Source organism: Protopterus annectens, chromosome 12.part0 (genome assembly GCF_019279795.1).
Source record: "Protopterus annectens isolate FY-2018-M chromosome 12.part0, PAN1.0, whole genome shotgun sequence".
In the NCBI taxonomy this organism is placed as follows: Eukaryota; Metazoa; Chordata; order Ceratodontiformes; family Protopteridae; genus Protopterus; species Protopterus annectens.
The window spans coordinates 146,414,072-146,434,025 of NC_056746.1; the positions used below are offsets into that span (position 1 = coordinate 146,414,072).

The window sequence follows — 19,954 nt, forward strand, 5'->3', positions numbered from 1 at the left end:
TGTGAGGGATTGAAATGTGACAGAAGAGGAAGACCTGAGCACTAGGCAGGCTTTATTCAGGAGCAGAGCCATGTATGTTTGAGATGATTTTTTAAAGAGGCTTTGAAATGTGTGAGGCCAGGCATAGACCTGGTAGCTAGAGGTAGTGAATTCCAAAGTATGTAGACAGAGTATGAATACAGAGCATGACCAGATTTTCTTGTGGGTTTTAAGCCAACTAAGAGATTTTTGTCTTCTAATCGTAGGGATCAATTTGGTGTATAAGGTGTGACTAGATTGGCTAGTTCAGGCCAGGCAGTAGGCTTGAAAATAAGGTTGTGCAAGGTGGCTAGCTGAATAAAGGCAAGTTAGTTGGGTAGTTCAAACCAGTTTAATTCTAGGAGTGGTTTACAGTGGTGTGTGTGATATTTAGAGTTTGTGGCAAACTTTGCAACTTTGTTGTAGCAGTGTTCCAACTTGCTTAGGGTAGAATTTTGTAAGTTAGTTAAGATAGGAGCACCATACAGAAGAGAGGGAAGTAACAATGTTTTTGCCAGGGTAGTTTTGGTTGCTGCAGTAAAGAAATGTTTGTTTCTATATAAGAGTCCCAGTTTTTGATGAGTTTTCTTTATATTTTGCTGTACATGGGGGTCAAATGATAGTTTGTTGTCAATGATAACACCTAGAAGTTTGGTTTCCTGCACTATTTCAGTGACAGTGTTGTCAGATGCAAGGATGTTGAAATGATCAGTCACAGGGGAGATATTTCGGGATGAAAGAGTACTAGTTTTGCCTTCTACTGATTAAGAAAGAGTTGGGCATTTTTTAGCCAGGATTCAACTGCAGTAAAGGACGGTTGAGTTTTTGAAAGTAGTTCTGGTAGTGTTTGAGCAGTGCAGATTATGGTGGAATCATCAGTGTACTGAATGAGGGTCCCAGGGTGAGAGACAGTAGGAAGGTTGTTTGTGAAAATGTTGTTGTAGGGGTCCTAGGATGGAGCCTTGGGGGACTCCCGTAGGGTTGTGGAGGAAGGGTGAGAGTTCATTGGACAATTTCACTGCTTGTTTACGATCCTTGAGGTAGCTCTGAAACCATTTTACTGTGTTATATGAGAAGCCTAGGTTAGACAGTGTGTTCAGAAGTAAGGGGTGAGACACTGTGTCAAAGGCCTTAGAGAGATTAAGGAATACTGAGGCTGTATAGCATCCTGTATCTCTAGCCTTGTTCACGGTGTCTGTAAAAGATAATAGGGCTGTAACTGTGTTGTGGCTGGGTCGGAAGCCATGTTGGGTTTTGGTTAAAAGGTTGTTTTGCAATAGGTATTGCATTAACTGCTGATGGATATCTCTCTCGAGAATTTTGGATATGGGTGGCAAGATGGATATAGGATGGAAACTGGATATAGGGATGTGTGTGTGTGTGTGTGTGTGTGTGTGTGTGTGTGGGTCTGCATTCATGTATGTGTGCATGGGAGCCTGCATTCATGTGTGCATGTGTGAATGTCTGAATGTGTGTATGATACTGTATTTGGGGTGCCTGTGCCAATGTAATGAATGGGCTGTCAGATGTAATTACCACTGCAAAGTGCTTTTACTACCAGCGGTAAAAAGTTGCTATTCGGGGACATGCAAATTAGCTGATAAAGAGGTCTTCCTCAGAGGCTAAAGTTGCCTCTGATTCACAGTTTCTGTTATAAACTGACCTACCTGCAGTAGGCAGTTTATGCTACCTTGGAACAATATCTCTGAAAACCAGGGCTGGTACAGGACTTATGTTCAAGATAGGAATAAAACTGATGTTTTGATCTTATGAGGTTGTTCTATAAGATTGTTTATCATGCCAGTATTGTTAAAAGTTTTGAATCCCTGATTGTGGGGTATTCTGTTACAAATATTTTCTTTTTTTCAGGGATAAGTGATTCATACTGCATTGCTAATGTTGAAATGACAATATTCATCATGTTTATTCATTGGATCATAGGAGTTTACTAGGTTACTGACCCGGAAGTTATTTCATCCCAGTGTAATAGCATAGCTATGGTAGTCAATACCCAGGAATGCATTTAGTAATGACTGCCCATGTGCAGCAGGATTGTAGCGCTATCCCCAGTAAGAATTTATAGTGCCCATCCACTTGTCCAGGTTACTCTTGACAATGTCATAGAGGTGCTCTGTTTCACATTAATTGGTAGCCTGTTCCAGAGATGCAGCAGTCACTGGGAGACAAATCTGTCCCTCCAGCATGTCCTATTTAAGTTGCAGACCATATTTAGGTCCCTGGAATGGGTAGCTCTAATCTGATTTGATTTACGGATGTGCAGCAAGTCCATTACGTTTGGGTCTGAAATTGCTTTGTAAGCCAGGCAAGTCTATATGATACAGAGCATAGTGAAAGGGACTTTAGTTGGTCTGTGTAAGGCATGTGCTGGAGTCCCTTCATCTTCTTTCTTCTAAATGATAACACTTTATATGTACATTCACTGAATAATAATATTTCAGGGGCAACTTGGAATGAATAACTGGAAAATTTGTATTTCATGATATTTTGAGCTCACTAGAGTACTTATAAGTGATTATAACTACTATAGTATGGATCCCTGTTTTAGTGTCTGTCTTGTCACCAATGCTGTCTCATGATGAATGATTTAAATTGCATTAGTAAGGCTAAAAAACAGTCTGTGATAGGAAGCATGTACTTCCAGATGTTTGCGGATATTCACTATTTAGTTTATATGTCCACTGACTAGCATTAATTCAAGAACACTTTGGAAGAACTAAACTGATAATTTGACAGTATGTCAGGAGGTGGTAAGCCAGAGCAGAGATGTAATGAGATTGTATGCACTCTCTCCCCCACCCACATATCAAGCTGAGGATAAAAAACAAAACAAAACTGAAAGGTTCTCCCCAGATTTGCACAGCAAGAAAAAAATGATGCCAATCAATGTATCTTATGAATTGCAAAAAGGAGCTCCTTCCCTGTTGGAGTTTAGCAAAACTCTTTGCTGCAGTTTAAGAAAGATCCCAAATCTGCTTTGTTCCAAGATAATATTCATCCTTACATAGCTTGCTTACTGGTCAAACCCAGAGGGTAACACTTCTTGGTGAAGTTTTTTTTTTTTTTTGTCTGTTTTTCATAAAATTGTGGTTTTCTGGCAAATCATTAAAGATCAAAGTCCGAGAATAATGACAGTTATTTGATTTCAGATTTCAGACCCTTCAGAAATTTTATGCTAATGCAAAACCTGTTATTCTATCAACTGTCTAAGTTTCTAAGAGCAATATTTAAAAATCATCCCTATTTTCAAGCTTTTGTCCCCTCTGTTATTTATGGCTTTGTCCAGATTTCTTTATCTAAGAGGTTCAGAGGTATGCAGGGAACTGTGTTAGGACTGGTTTTGCTTACTTTTGTATTTTCCACTGTCTCACGGTCACCTAGGTCCTGAGTAGCAAAATACACAGACAATGCAAAACAGGTGCTATTGAAGCAATGTTAAAGGATATTGGTGATATGGAAATATATAAGCATATATTTTACTACAATCCATTCAGGAATTACAAAGCTAAGCTTAATTTTTAATTGTAGGAAAAGTAATGTGTTTTTTGTAAAAATATTCCTTATCATAGAGTTAGTCTGAACACCATTAAAATTTTACCTTACAATGAATGACTAGTAAAACTAAATCTGTTTAGTGTAGATCAGTGTTCTGGAGAAGAAAATCATGTGTAGCATATAGATGACTCCACTTTCATCTACTCAGGTCTGTATTAGGTGTGAAAATAATGAATAACACTAGAAATGCAAGACATCCTGGGCCTTTGTATGCTCTTCATCTTAATAACACAATACGTAGATATAGCCATAATCACCATCATCATCATCATGATTAATGTTGATGATGTTAATACAGATTTCTCACACAGCAGATACCAGGACTTTGCAGCAAGTTGTGTTTTGCTGTCAAGGTTGATGGGACTTTTGAACCCATTCAGATCAGCCCATGATGATTGGACAGGCATGCAAAAGGTTACTCTTAATGCAAAAGAGTCTACATTTCAAGGTGGTCTTTGGACCTAAAATGCAGGATAATTATTCTAAGAGTCTACAAAACAAGTAATGTTTCCATTCTACAGTGTCTTTTTTGTATCACACCTTGATTATTGTGTGCAGCGTTAGAGGCCATATAATTAAAAGGGCATCAAATGGCTGGAAAGAATCCAGAGGGGAAGTATCAGAAAGATCCATGGGATGGAAGGGATGTATGAGAAGAAGCCTGAGGAGCTACAGCTCTTCTTGTCTGGGACTAGACAAGGTAGGGGGCATAATACTGGTGCTGATGATAATGTAAAGGAGATGTGAAGGATCATTCTGAAGAGGAAAGACAGAACGGACGGAGGGGGACTGACAGCCACTTGTAGAGACTAACTATTCCTCCATCTCTGAAAGTATTTTTTTCACATAAAGGGACGCAGACCTATGGAATGAACTGCTGGAATGAGCAATGGAAAGGGAGTCATTCAAGAAGATACAGCATAAATGCAAAAAGAAATTGTAAACAGAATGTACGGATGGAGTTGAGACAGAATGCCAAATGCACTTAACACGACAGACTAGGCAGGATTATTCTTTTCTTCTAATGTTAAGCAGATTTAATTACTATATTTTTATTTAGTAAATAAACTAGTAAAGAATACAAATTAGCATAACATCATTATCCAGGTGGGTTGTTAAGTAAAAACCTCGGCTAGGATAAAAACATAAGGAGTTTGATATGTATACTCTGACTTATTGCCCTTAGACTGTGACCTGCTGCTGAAGTACAGCTCACTGTTGCACATGATTTATGTCAAGTGTGACAGAGAAACATTTTTTATATACATCCTTCTTTCTGATATCTCAACTATTAGCAATGTCCCTCTAGCCATGGCAAACCTGTATCCAGAATTCTCATTTTAACAACAACACATGGTAGATATGTGCCATCTCTGGCACCGCCATTCAGTTATTCATCTCATCACTTACACCCACTGGTGATTACGGTAAAAAGCTGCTGGGTTACATACTGGTACCTGGAGTTCAAGTCCCACAAGCTCTTCCTGTATATTGCACAACTCTGAACAAGCCAGTGAGATAGTCCAAAGTCCCCAAGTCACTCCTGAATACAGATGTTTATTTCCAATAGGGGATCCCTGGGTATAAATAACTAAACAAAACAGGTAGATATACAGACAGATAAAGAAAGACAGGCTGGGCTTTACCAGGTAGCAGATGAGAGATACTATATGTCTCCTGTAAATGGTCCTAATTTCTTATAGAATCCATGCTTCAACTTTATAGTGCTGTGACTCATTTTTGTTTCTTCAGACTGATTTTTAGGAAAGTGACCATGCATGGGTGACATGCATTCAAGGTTATAAATTTGACACAAAATGGTTAAGAAAACAATCTGCATGAGTAAGAACACAGCTGGACATTTCCAGAGATGGTGGCTACTTATTCAAAGTATTATATCACTCTGTACTTCCCCCCTTCTCCCAGCTACACAAGGCTAGCTTCTATCAATCTGTGCTACTGGCTGACTGCATGTCCTCCTTGGACATGCATCCCATTATACCAGAGATTAACAGTGTAACACAATGAAAAGAAGGTACCTGTATTATTTTGGTGCACCCCAAAACAGCACCATTCCAGCAATAAGATTTAATTTACAGCTGGAATGTTTGTCCCCAAGGTTCCAAACTTAATCTAGAAAATGCTGACGTCAGCATGTTGCAGTTTGTTTTACATTAATGCTAGCTTGTCCATGTTCTACTTCTACTGGTTTAAAAATAATTCTGGTCAATGAAAGAGTCAATGTTCCTTTTATGCATGCGTACTAACTGAGCCATGCAACGGTAAAGGAGTCACTTTCAGTGTAGTACAGTATTTCACATGTGTCTCTTGGATAAGGTGCCATTTAAAACATTCAAGTCCTGCAGCGCTACAGATGTCTTTCTCTACTATAAACAGAAACAAAAACTGAAAATGACGAAGTGCATCTGAGGCCCACAGCTACATGACGCTGCACTGTGTAGTTCCACAGCAGTCTTTAATGATGGCGATGCCTGTCTTCGCGATGGAAGGCTTTGTTGGTGCAGAAGGCTGCTCTGGCACCATGTTCTTCTCCTGTGAAGCACCTGCAATTTTAACAAAAACATAATTACCAAATGCAAAAATCAGGTAAGGAAGCTGTATCTTGCAATGTGCTCTGTTGTCATCAGGAAGGTGCAGTTGTTACATTACTAAAGTTTTCATGATCTGTTGGATTGTATTGTGGCTTGGTAAAAAATGCAACACTCTTACTAATCCCACTCCAGAGTTCTGCATGTCATACAGTCCTGGAAATACTTTGCTCAAATGATACATAGTAACTACCTTTTCCCTGAGCATAATCCAAAACATCCCTGTGTGCACCCTAACACCATTATGTGAGGGGGGAGATTGTGTTTATGTCCTTTACCAATGAAAGCCATGAAACAGAAAGAATTCCATTGCCTCTTCCCTTCAGACTTGTCCATCTATCCAAGCATACTTACCCTTTCCTTTCTCTCAGAATGCTACTGAGAGTTTTCCTAATTTTTAGATACTAGTGAACTTTACTGTCACTGGCAGTCTCATCCTTAAGGGAAATCACAAATGGAGGAGGTAATTTTATTTTCACATTTTTATTGAAAGCTTGTTAAAACAGCAGCATCCAGTCTAGTTTACATGGCAGGGAGATAAACAAACAGAAACAGTGCTGGTAATTTTTAAGAAGAGGATACTTTTCTTTCCCTAAAATTAAATTTGGAATTTGAATCTGTAAACCATTCTTAGTCATACAGCATGAGGATTATTCATGAAATTGGGATTTTCATTAAGTGTGTTGTGGGACTCCTGATACTGGGAGTCCATTCATTAATACTTCTGTGATCCTTGCTGTATTCATTAAACATTAAACCCCTCTTTCTGTGGATCCCCTGATAATTCTGCTTGCGATCCATGATTTTGTTATTCTTACCAAATTCTCACTAGAAAAGTCAACACTGCTGTGCTTTCCTGTTTCTTTTAATAATATAAAGGGGCTTTTGGGTGAAAATGTGCTCTGCCTCTGTTACATTTTTAAATGTAGCTTAGACCGTTGACTCTTTTATGCCTGTTGCAGATCCCTTACTTTTTAAATAATGTTTTATCTGTGCTGCATTATAGCTTATCACTTGAGGCATTAATTACTCCCTTCAGTCCGCACTCCACAGGCTACAGTAAGCATAATCCTGGAATTCCCATCTTATCCAATAATCCTGGCATGCCCATCTTATCCACGGGCTACAGGATGGTCACTGAGTGGACTTTTTCTCCATCACTTGCTGCATCTCTTTTCTGTCTGCCACATGGTCTCCTGTGGCACTGGACTGTAATGACAGGATATAGCTACATAATGTTGGGGACTCATATGTAATGATGGGGTACAGTTATGTATTGATGTTAGCAGGGTTCTATACATGCTGAAAGAAGATCACTGCTATGCCAGCTGTGAAATACTATCAGCCTGCCATTCTCAGCCTCTGCAAGAGGTCAGTTTGATATTGACAGATGCCCCCTCCCCGTCTTCCTCAATGGGAAGAAAATGAGTCTTCTTGTGTTCAACTTCAGTTAATCTTCTCTAACCAGCCTTCTGACATTCTCAATTTATTTTATTTATCTATTTAAAAACTATTAGATGGTTAACGTGCATCTTTACATACAATACTAATACTTAGATGGTAAAATCTGTTAGTGTAAACCTAGTAAAAACCTACAGCAAAGAGAAAACTTATTAAAATATAAAATTACATATAAATGTAAAGTTTAACTTAAAATTCAACACTGAGAATGTTGACTGGCCGACTCATCTTGAATAGACCGTCTTATAGAAAGTCCTAAAGGAGGACTGTAGTTTGTATACCCTGATCAAGGACAGTAGCTGATTCCACAGGACTGGTGGCAGATACACAAAAGAAAGCCAGACAGAAGTTATCAAATGGGCTTTAATCACTGCAATAAGGTCTAAAGATGAAGTATAATCTGCAATTGGGGCCATATTTTTCAGATGGAAATAAGACATGTGGACAGTAGGTGACACCTCATCCTTCTGTGTAAGCGTGTTGTGAAGTACAATGACCAGATTGTGATGATGCGATACAAATTCCATCTGACTACTTCCATAAGTAACTAAAATAGAGAGCAGTGGAAAATTAGAAGCATGGACAGTGAGATGCATCAATGTGGCTTTGGATTTTGCTGCATTATATTACAGACAACTATGAGTCAAGCAATGAAGGATGGAATCCAAGAGGTCCGCTCAAGGTGTAAAAGCCCAACACAGCATTTGGAGAAAAGGACAGGTACAGCTGAATGTTATCAGCATGAACCTGATACCAAATCTCTCTGTCTCTGTCAGCAATGACCTTAAATGGTAATATACGCACTGTAATTAAGGAGGGATCCAAAGTCATGCCCTGTGGCACACTGCTGAACAGCGAATAAGAACCTGAACAGCTCAAACCAGGAAGCATTCACTGACGCCATTTTGAGAAGTAAGAAGCAAACCAATCACAGGCAGTGCCTGAGAATCCACAATAAATAGTCAGACCCTCACAGTGTCAAGTGGTGCCAATATATCAATTAAGACCAACATTAAAGACTGACACTTATCTCTCACAGTCGGGGGGGTCTTTAATCACTCGAATGTTGTTTCCATGCTGTATCTGGACCTAAACCCAGACTGACAAGGATTCAGTAAGGGACAGGATGCCATATGTCAATATAGTTGTACATAGACTGTCTTCTCCTTCACCTTATCATTAAAATGAAAGTCTATGTCAGGACGATAATTCTCCAGAATGCCTGCATCCAAAGATGTTTTTTTATTTGAGGATTGGGGTAATCAGTGGTTCCTTTAATATTTTTGGATATCATCCCAGTCCTCTGTGAGGAAAGAGCAATTTAGGTAGTAAGTGGACCTAACGAATTAAGCCTGGTGACTAGCAACCTCAAAGGGCAAGGATCTGAAGCAGATGTAATCAGCCCCATTGTTGAAATGACGCCCTTTCACTCACTGTAGTCAACATAATCAAGCTCTTAACTTACTCATATTTACATGAGAACCTTCAAGGCTTAATGGATAAATCCTGAAGAAATGAACACCTGATCTTGACAATCCTGGTCGCAGAAACTTGGGTAACATTCTCATACTCCTTTTAGGGAAAAAAAACCCCACAACTCTCTGGCCATAGATAGGCTGGACTGCATAACCTGCTGCCTGCCCTAAATAGTGTACCTGGACTATTTAAAGCAACAGAGATTTCATCAGACATAAAGCCATGTTTTCTGGGTGATCTCTGTCTGGTGCAAGGCATAATATTTGTCCAGAACAAGTATGGCCTCCAAAATGTGAGTCCAACCTTATTTTCACTGTAGTCACCAACAGAGGCTTTGAAAAGACCTCAGTTCATGATCGACCTATGATTCACACTGAGTGGCAACCGTAGGGCAACTAGATGCAGAGCATCAGTTACAGCATTATTATAAGCCATCACTGATGCATGAAGATCATCCACATAGACTTCTTCAAGCATGGAACTTAAGGATAGGAACTCTTCTCTCTCTACCAGTTAGATGACTGACTCCCTATAATCTTGCAGTGTACATCTGACTTTTTTCATTTTTCATAGGGTCCTAACTTTGTTAATCCTGCATGGAGGCCTGGGCTTCCTGACTCCATTAATTGTGCTGTGGCCCTCAGGTTCTGCTAGTCTTTTTGGGAGACCAAGACCCTTCTTATCCTGCTGAGATCTTTCACCACCTGAAACCAAGCACAAATTAGTTTTTCCTTTTACCTCCTATCTACACCTTTCCAGACAGTGGGATATTCACAAAGGAGGATGTGAGTGTGTCTTCAGCCATTACACAGGAAACTCCTTCATTATTCTTTTACACTACTTCCTGGTTCTATGTCATCCAGCCCCGCCTTCTTATGATGCAGTAGTGGGGAGAAGCAGTTTGTAGTGGGTAGGTATATTTTCTCCAGTCTGCAGCAGCTTTTATTACAAAGTAGCCAGAATGCAGCACAATCAGTTAGTCAGACAATAACTCAAAAAATAAATGCAGCTATATGCAACTGAAAGGTAATAGAATTAACTGGACATTTGTTGACCATATAGTGAACAAAAACACCAGTTTATAAGACTTGATACATATAGGTCCACTGAAGTAATTAAAGAAAAAAAAAAACTACACATTTTAGAATAACAAAACTCACTTTACAACACTGAGGCATAATTGCAACAAAAATAAATGTTAGAAAAAAACAAACAAACTTTGCACTTGATCTTTAATCTCCTGTTGAAAAGTCGAGTGTCTATACTGCCCCCTAGTGTCACACCAACACTATATAGGTTCATAGGTGTGTACTAGGCTAATGGCCCTGGGACCTTTACAAGCCTAGCCCATAGAAGTGCCCTGGCATTGTGCCGCCCGTCGTTAGTTCCCAGTGCCTCTATCAATTAGAGCCACTGGAGTGAACCCCGGGGTGAAATTTCTATTTCCCATCCACTCATCAAGATTTCTCTTGAAGAGGGCCAGTGAGGTGCTCTGCTTGACATATATGGGAAGTCTATTCTCTGGGTTATGAACCTGTCCCTCCAGCATGTTTGGAGGTGCGGAGGGACTGGGATTTCTTTAGATGTAGCATTTCTAACAGAGCTGGATCAAACATGGCTTTGTAAGTCAAGCAGTGATCACCTCTTAGTAGACGATATGAGACAGAGAATAGCTGGAGTTTTTTTAGTCTGTCCATGTAAGACGTGTTTAAGGCCTAGGATCCTCTTCATGAGGTACTTTTGTGGCCTCTCCAGCTGTTGCAGGTGTCTGGTGAGGTACATGCCAAATGGGGCATCATACTCTATGATTGGGCTAACGAGGGAAGAGCAGAGAGAAATAATGACCTCTTTCTTCCTGGATGCAAAACCAATGTAATGCAATGGGCCACATAGAAGGACTTTCTGACCACAGTGGCAATGTGGTGGTCAAAGGAGAGGTTGCTGTCAACCTATGTCCACAGATCTCTTATAACGTCTTCAGTGTTCAGTGGGCTCCCATTGATGTGGTAATTAGTGGGAACTGAGTTTTTCCCAAAGGGGATGACAACGCATTTTTTGGCATTAAGCTTAAGGCCATAGTTTTTGGTCTCAGTGAGGTCTTTCTGTAGGATGTCTGCATCACTTGGAGAGTTAATAATGGCTCCCAGCTTGCAGTCATCTGCAGATTTGGTCAGCCAGAGTCCTTCTGTGTTGGCCTGGACTTCTGAGAAGTAGATTCTAAAGAGGAGAGGACCCAGGACCAATCCCTGTGGGACTCCACTCATGACTGGTCTGCAATCTGACTTGGAGTCTGCTACTTTCACACTGTGGGTTCTATCTGTGAGCCAGTTTGCAACCCACCTAATGATATGGGGTTGATGCCTAGTTTGGTGAGTTTATCAATAATTCCTGAGTGGGGAATGGTATCAAAGGCCTTGGCCAGATCGAGGTAGGCTGTATGAACTACCTTACCTTCATCCACAGCTCTGGTGACTGACTCAAAGAAGTCAACCAGGTTGAGCAGGCATTATCTACCTTTCACAAAACCAAATTGTGTGGGATATAGAGTTTAGAGATTCCCTATATCCTTGTTAAATAGGTCCATGATGATGCACTCCATAGCCTTACATATTAGACTCAGGCTAATGGGGCGATAATTTCCAGGGTCTGTAGTCACTCCTTTTTGGAGAGGGATGACTGTAGCAGTCTGCCATTTGGTAGGGACAAAGCCTGAGGTGAAGCTGTGAGTGAACAGAGCACACAGATGTGGTGCCAGTTCACTTTGCAATTCATGTAGAACACAGCCAGGGATATTGTCGGGTCCCATGGAAGCTGTATTCTTGGCCTTAGACAATGCAACTTTAACCTGTGCTGCAGTAATGCTGGGTGCCTGCCATTCCTCCGGACTTGTGACTGGTCCTTTGGGGGGAGAGGGGTAAAGTTGGCAATGAATCTGTTGACCAGTATGTTGTCAATATCTGTAGCCTCAGTATAGGAGGTACCATTGTGCAGTAGCTCAGAGCAAATCTGGGTATTGCCATGGAGATTCTTGATATAACTATAGAAGGCTTTGTGATTGTTTTTAGTGTCTGCTACAATTCTGCCTTCATAGCTGGCTTTGGAGGTTTTTATGAGGGATCTCAACTTTTTGTTGAAGCTAATAAGGCAATTTTTCCAGTCTTGGGACTTCACCTTTTCCTGCAACAGTTTCTTCCATCTATTGCAGAGTTTATTAATGGTAGGGGATGACCAGATTCGCTTCCTTTTTTGGAGGAGAGTGTCTTGGTCTGTTGGGTATGGCTAGTTCCATGCATTTATGTACGTGTTTGTACAGTGTATTTGTGTATGATTCGGCAGTCATGCATTTATTTTCCATTGGCATGGGTGCTGTGAAGTTAGCCACCTCTGTTTTTAGGAGTCCAAAGTCAGCTTTGGAGAAGTTTTTCATGGTGGATACCTTTGTGGGGGGTGTAGGTGAGATGTGGATTTCCATGGTGATTAGTTTGTGGTCGGATCTAACCAGGGAGTAATTCACTATTGGTGCAGGGCAATGGTTGCCCATGTTAGTCATAACCAGGTCAAAGATGTTGCTCCTTCTAGTGGGGGTAAGAATGAGCTGGTCCAGGGCATTGGAACTGATGAATTCCAGGAAGCGTTGGCCCAGTGCATTGGTTCATGAGTAGTTTCCCCAGTTGAAGGAGGGGTAATTGAAGTCAGCTAGTATGAGAGTGTTGGGTTGGATCTTAATACTTTCTGGGGTGCTTAGGAATGTGGAGTGAGAGTCTTGGGAAATGGTTGGGGACATATACCAGGGTGCAACCTGAATCACTGTCTTACCCAATGTTAGTTGTACCTGGAGTATCTCAGATGCATTATGCTGGGCTACTAGTCTGGAGGTTTGCATATCCTTTATGAATATGGAGACACCACTGCCTTTAGAGCTTCGGTCCATGTTCTGGGACCGAAAGGTGTGGAATGAGTTATAGCCTGGTAGCACAGGTGTGCTTTCTGCTGCTTTAAACCAGGTCTTTGTTACAGCAGAAATGTTGATGTTCTCCATTTTGAGGAGTGCTTTGAGTGAGTGCATCTTGAGATTTAGACTTCTAGCATTGAGCAACATGACCTTCAGATTGCATTTATTTATAGCTGTTACGGTGGTAATTTGGTCTTTGGAACATCACCTAAAAAAGGCATTATAGGGGTGGCAAGAGCCTTAGCCAGTACTCGGAAACCTAGGAGTGACAGATGCAGGCCATCTCTGGCAAAGAATCAAGGTCTGTCAATCATGTCATCTCAAGCAGACAGATACTGGATCCCCTTAGAATGACACCAGAAACATAGCCAATTGTTGAAGTCAATCATTTTCTGTTTGTACTGTGGTATCATTCTGGGCAATGGTAGGATGCTGCTCAGGGCTAAGGTCATACCCGCCTGGGCTACATAATCCGAGAGCTCCTTCATGTCTCTTTTCATGTAGTCCAGGGAGGTGCATTTCAGGTCATTCACACCCACACGGACAATGCAGAGTTATACTTGTACTTCTTGTTGTGGAGTGACCTGAGCGCATATGTTATGTGTCGGATTCTGGCACCTAATAGACAGCTGACTGTTACCTTCTCCTTATTCAACCTAGCGAGTGGGACATCAGTGCGCCTCACTATTGGGTCACCTGTGATTATTGTATTGGGCAAGCTATTTTGCCTTAGGGGCACACTGTGTAGGTGAGCTATGTGTCTTGTGGTTTGTGCTGTGTTGTGGTGGTCAAGTGCATTTCTGCCTTGGAGGTCTCTGCTGTTTGGGTAGATTTCTATTGAGAGCCTTCGCGAAGGTGGGTGTGTGGTTTGTGTTTTTATGTGAGGGCTGTGATGGTGGATGTTGCGGAGGGCTATGTGTTCCATGTGGTGTAGTGCAGGTGTTGACCTTTTGAACTTAACCAGCTATTCCGGTCTTGGCTGGAGAGTGCATGGCATCTCTCACAAGTCTGAGTGTTGGGCGGCAAGAGGAGAGGGTTGTCTGTATACATGAGTCAGTTACTACACTGCCTCAGAATGCCCAAGTTCACCAGGTTAATAGGAGAAAGCACAGGAAACTGACCTTTAGACGTGCAAGGAGGGATGGTCATCATTACTAAGTACTGGAGCTGTTTCCTTATAGGATGTCTAGTGCTGATAGCACTTATGTGTGCTACAATAATTGCTACAAAAAGCCTGATGAAGTGCTAGGCGAATAAGCTAATTAAAGTGCAAGACAGAAGAGAAAGTTGAAAGGGATAAAAAAAAACTGCCCAAACGGCCAATACAATAAACTACAATTTCAGAGCCAGAAACCACTCCTCTTGTGGTAGATAGGCTTCCTAGTGCTTACCACTCTCACTGATAAACTGGAAGTCTTCCCTCTAACACAGAAAGGTCTGGGGAACTCAGAAATGTACAAAACAGTCCTGAATACAACAAATCTGTATCTGGACTACTCTACTAATAGGAAAGGCAGAAACAAGCTTAGAACTTTTTTTTTTCCAGAAAAAAAAACAGTTAACGTATAGCTGGAATACCTCAAAAAGAGTTTAAAACTATGTAGCTGAAGCTCTGGATGCTGCAGACCTGTATTTAGACTATGCTACTCAATTTTAAAGTTAAGAACTCTGTAAGAAAAAACTCACAATGAAGCACAGATTAATCACTTATAGTCAAAAGAATAAAACTCGCAGTATGAAAATATACAGTTAAACAGCAATGAAATGCAGTAAAATGAAGTTAAACAGCAATGAAATGCAGTAAAATGCAGTTAAATAGTAATGAATTGCAGTAGATAGCAATGAAATATAGTTAATCAGTAGATTGCTTTGAAACAATAGCTCACAAATCCCAAAAGTAACAGACAGCACTAATAAAGCAGCAATTCAGTAGAATATTGTCATCAAATTTAGTGAGGCTACCAACAAGCAGTAATAAATATGGCAAACAGCAAAATGAAGTAGAAAGAGGTACAGTTTTTTGTATTTTTTAGTAGGAAGTGAGGAGACAAAGGATAATGAGATAATTCAAGCTTCAGAAGCTAAAGGGGGGGGGGGTGCCTTTGCTAAGTTCTCACTATAAACAGTAGAATGAGCTGATGTAATATGACTGGGGAGAGTGTCCAGTATCAACTTAATACCAGAGGCGGGAAACTCAAAGTCACCAAGATTTAACACCACCACAAGAACTGGGCGGGTGGGTGGAAAAAAAAACAAAAACAGTTGTACAGATTACAGAGATATGTATTAAATCAGAAGTGCAGAAGACAATTGAAAATAAACACTTATCTTTTTAAAGTATCACAGCAGGCAGTAGGCCAGTCTCTGCAGTTTAGAACAGCTTGAGCAAACAGGTATATCTGATTTAAAACACTGGCTATTAAAGGCAGAGAAACAGGAACCAGCCCAATTATCCAATCAAAAATAACAGTTTTGCAGGAATGGCCGTAGCTAGATTAAACCAGTCTGATTTACTTTCTGCCACAAAGAAAACAGCTAGGCCTCTAGACAAAAGATTTCAATGCAAACTGAGGGTCACAACAGTAACAGATATTCAACTCTGTCACACAACAAAAAGGAGACTAAAAACAGTTGTACAGATTACAGAGATACGTATTAAATCAGAAGTGCAGAAGACAATTGAAAATAAACACTTATCTTTTGCAGTAATTACTCCATACCTTAGATTTCTACATGAGTTCTCCAACAGAGATGGTACACAACAAGATATCAACATTGGTTTTAGGCTGTTTGGATGTAATACAGAGTAACTGACAAATATTTATATAACTGAGGAGAAAAGAACCACCTGTCAACTTGATGAAAAATAGTGCTCAATGCATCAGCTTTGCATAGTATGTAAGATTGATGTTTATCTGTGATGAATAAAAATTGCTGCTCTTAAAAAAGCGATTCCATCTGTGGATGACAATATTTTATACATTATTATAAAATCATTGTTATATAATTATTACAAGTTACATGCAAATGAATGTAGTCTTGAAATAGCACAATGTTATTGAAAATGGCTGGACAAGGGAAACATTTTTATAACTTTTTTCCCAGCTTTCTAGAGTCTTATGAAACCAAGAATAAATGTCTTGTGTTTTCTATCTTAAACAAGTGATAGATTGATATGACATGTTGTCTACTTTTAAAACATTTTGGTCAAAACCAAATAGTCCCTGATGACATTGTAAACCAAGTGCCTATCAACAGAAAAGTAAAATGAAATTGTAAGCTGATTATAAGGGCCAGGCAAATTAATGTAGTTTTCAAATAGGACAGACAATTTTGCTCACAGAGGCTGGACAACAGAATCATTTTTGTAAAGTCTTCCCAGTTTCTCAGACTCTTATATAGACAAAGACATAAAAGGTCATGTGGTTATCATCTCAAATAACATAATAAAGAGAGTTCAAAAAGAATACTTTTGTCTGGCAAATTGAAAATAAGGTATATATTAATTTGTGACTAAAAATCTGACAGATATAAAACCTAACACAAAGCCTTGTCATTTAAGATTGTAGTTAGTATATCTAACAGTATACAAAAAAAATCGACACATTTAAAGTACTACTTAAGGTATGATGATGGTGAGTTTGGCAGACACAAAATTTCTGTTCAAGTTTGACATCATAAGGATCTTTAAAGTATAAAACTATGTTAGATATTACATTCTGAGAAAACAATTTTTGTTTTAAGTTTCCTGATCTCTAGGAATGGTTTCCAGCTTCAAAATATGATGCCTGTAAAAAGTGATTTGAAATCATAAATACAGTATGGTCTATGTTTTAAATGTTTAACATACTGATGGAGCAATGTTTGTTTTTATCAGAAAAGGGGGTAACAAACTATGATTCAGCAAAGCTTCCAATTTGATTTTTTGTGGAGAAAATTCATTGTAGATTTGTAGGTTTGCTAACTGTAAGTCTTTGTGCTTTGCTCAGACAAAGGTTAAACTAACAGTCTAGAGGCAAGGGATGCATGTTACATTAGAACCTCCCCGGTTCAGGATCTTGCACAAGTCCTGCTAGGGCCTCTGTATGTGATTTCCTTGTAAAGGTACAGTTATAACTACTTGTAATTCCTTGATACTATGAAGTGCAAGCAAAACGCAGTAAAAGTAACTGAGACAGTGGAAGTCCTTATACTAATGTGTAATTTGATATGTATGCACTCCAGGTTTCTGTACCATAGGATTGTGCTGTCTGTGCTCCAGGTTTTCATACCACAAAAGTATGTTCTCTGTACCCTGCTTTTTCGTACCATAGGACTGCACTCTGTTCTGGAAGGAAACTATAATTTGAACTTGGCTGCTTATTGTACCTTCTAAATAAATTACTGAGAATAGAAGTTGAAATATGTTGCCTTGCCGTACAGTGTAGAACATTTCATTTGTAGATGTAAATTCAGGCTCAGGTGGTCCAGAAATGTTCATAATACCTCAGACCAATAGAATCCTGTGATGTAACCTGATAATGTTTATTGGGCCTATTAAAAGGACAGCTAAGGATTCTAGTAACAGTTATGTTATTCAGTAAGTCAAGTATACAACTCTGTGACGCACAGTTACATGAATAATATCAATCTTCAGATTATGGCTGTCTAGACCTTTTCCATGTATGCATACTTTTTTGCTGTAGGATCTCTTAAAGTTTAATGAATACATGAAAAGGTACGTATAAAAAAACATAAAATAGTAGTGCTATATTTGGATGTATGTGTATATAAAAATTAAACACATAGTTTAGTCCTGTCATAGGTTCAGTCTTCTTTCTAGATAAAATTTAAAATGATAGGTTTTCTTTCTCATAGACGTGAAAGCATTTTGAATGAAATGTGTTTTTAAAATGCTCTATCATATTTCATACTGGAATAACTAAAACTAATGTCTTTTGGCTTTTCCCGGTTAGGGCTCGCCACAGTGATACTCCGATCCGCTAATGACTGGCAGTGGATTTTTACGGTGTCGAGGTGCCAGCCAGACACCCAACCTTCAAAGAAGGCACACCCATTCATGCACGCACCTACCTGCATGCCTTTAACATCACTCGACCGTGGGGAGGACATGCAGACTCCACACAGAAGGCGCTCCAGCCGAGAATCGAAACGGAGAACCTTTTGCTGTGAGGTGACAATGCTAACCGCTGCACTACTGCAGCCTATTCATACTGGAATACCTAATGATCAAAAATAGAACATTTCACTTACAGATTATTGTATAGGAGTCCTATGTATCTACTTAAAATGATATGTATCTTGTGTGCAGTACATTTAGCAAAACTGCAGCACAGAAAATAATTCAGTGTTATTTGAAATAGTAACCCTCTAGATTGCAGCATTAAGCAGGATTTCATTATTAAGATATAATGTAGAGATAAACAAAATCTCACCGTGATTACAGACAATATAGATACTTGCATAATGTAGTATTCAGCAAATTGTCAGAATTCTTGTGAAACATAACAAGGTCTTGTTCAGCCAAGTCAGACTGTACACGCCATGAAACTGATGAAAATGTGAGAAATGAAATTATTTCTAATATTGCACCAAACAATATATTCTTTCTCAAGTAAGTCTTCTGTTAATAAAATGTATTCCCATCATGAAAAAAATGGGGTGACTTTGTTAAAAAAGATGGATGATTACTGTACTTTGGAGGCACTTTCTGAACACCTATCAGATATTATATCAAACTGTTCTGTGATTCATAACGAAAGAAAATCTTTCTGAGCTTCTTTAGACACAGGAGCCGAAGTGATTTATTTCTTCAGCAACCGTAAAATTGTGTAGATTATGTGTTTCCTGTATATAAAGTTATTTGTGTTCATGTAATTTATTAGTACTAAGACTCTAGTTTGGCAATCTTTACTTATCTTTAATGAAGCTGATGTTACAGTCGCTATAGCTTTGTTGGGCATTTTAAGCTTTGTATGTGTTTCCACCCATAGCTATATCTCATACAAGCACGCAAATATAAAGGATAAAAGACATGTTAGTTTGAGCACTGAAGTTACACCGCACAGGAGAAGTTATATAATATAACACAATCTTCAGGCATGGGCAGAAGACCCTTTATGTCTGTCTAAATCTTATAGCTGAACCATAAAATACTTCTATGGTTTGAAAACATGTTAAGCTGTTTCTGCTTCATGTTGCTGTTAGTAATACATTCCAGACACCAACAGCACTTTCAGAATGCTATTTTTGTCAGTCTGTTATTTTATTTTTTTTTTAACAGCCTAACTTTCTAACTTGCTCCAGATGTCTTCACCCTTTTTAGCTCCAAAACTCACATAACTTTGCCTACTAAAATCAAGCCTCCTCTTCTTTGTCCATAGTTCACATAAAACAAATTCATTTTAGAAAGGCTGCCCTCGTATGGCAGCATCTCTAACCCACAGATTGTTTCACTAAATTGTCTTTGTACACTTTCCAAGCTTCTCTTCCGAGATGTAGTGAAAGGAAACCATAAGCTATCACCATATTCCATTTTACGTCCAGCTAAACCAGTATAAATTGTCTTCATCACTCTGCCTTTCTTTGATTTAATGACAGAAGTGACAATTCCACTCTTTTCTCTCACTCTGTTGTCAATATGATGACTGAATTTGAGTTTATCATTGACTCGCACACCTAAGTACTTGAATAAGTTCAACTTTTCTGTCCTTCTGTCCCTGGTTTACTAGCAGTAATGTGGATTTGATGGACCAAAACTCATCTGCTTTGTTTTTCCTATATTTTTCATATTATATGCCTCAGCTTATATGTCTAATTCTACTAGAAAATATTGAGGTTTCCTCTGGTTCTCTAAACCTGTAAC

At 39.3% G+C, this 19,954-nt stretch overlaps 1 protein-coding gene across 1 annotated transcript in view; it reads right to left on the reverse strand.

Moving 5' to 3' along the window:
* Nucleotides 1–5,128: 5,128 nt before the first annotated feature.
* BMERB1 (bMERB domain containing 1) overlaps nucleotides 5,129–19,954 on the reverse strand; it is a 1,463,618-nt gene continuing 1,448,792 nt past the window's right edge. The window contains exon 6 of the mRNA XM_044089171.1: nucleotides 5,129–6,155. Within this exon, the coding sequence (XP_043945106.1) occupies nucleotides 6,031–6,155 (125 nt within the window). The 3' untranslated portion in view covers nucleotides 5,129–6,030. The remainder of the gene's footprint in view (nucleotides 6,156–19,954) is intronic.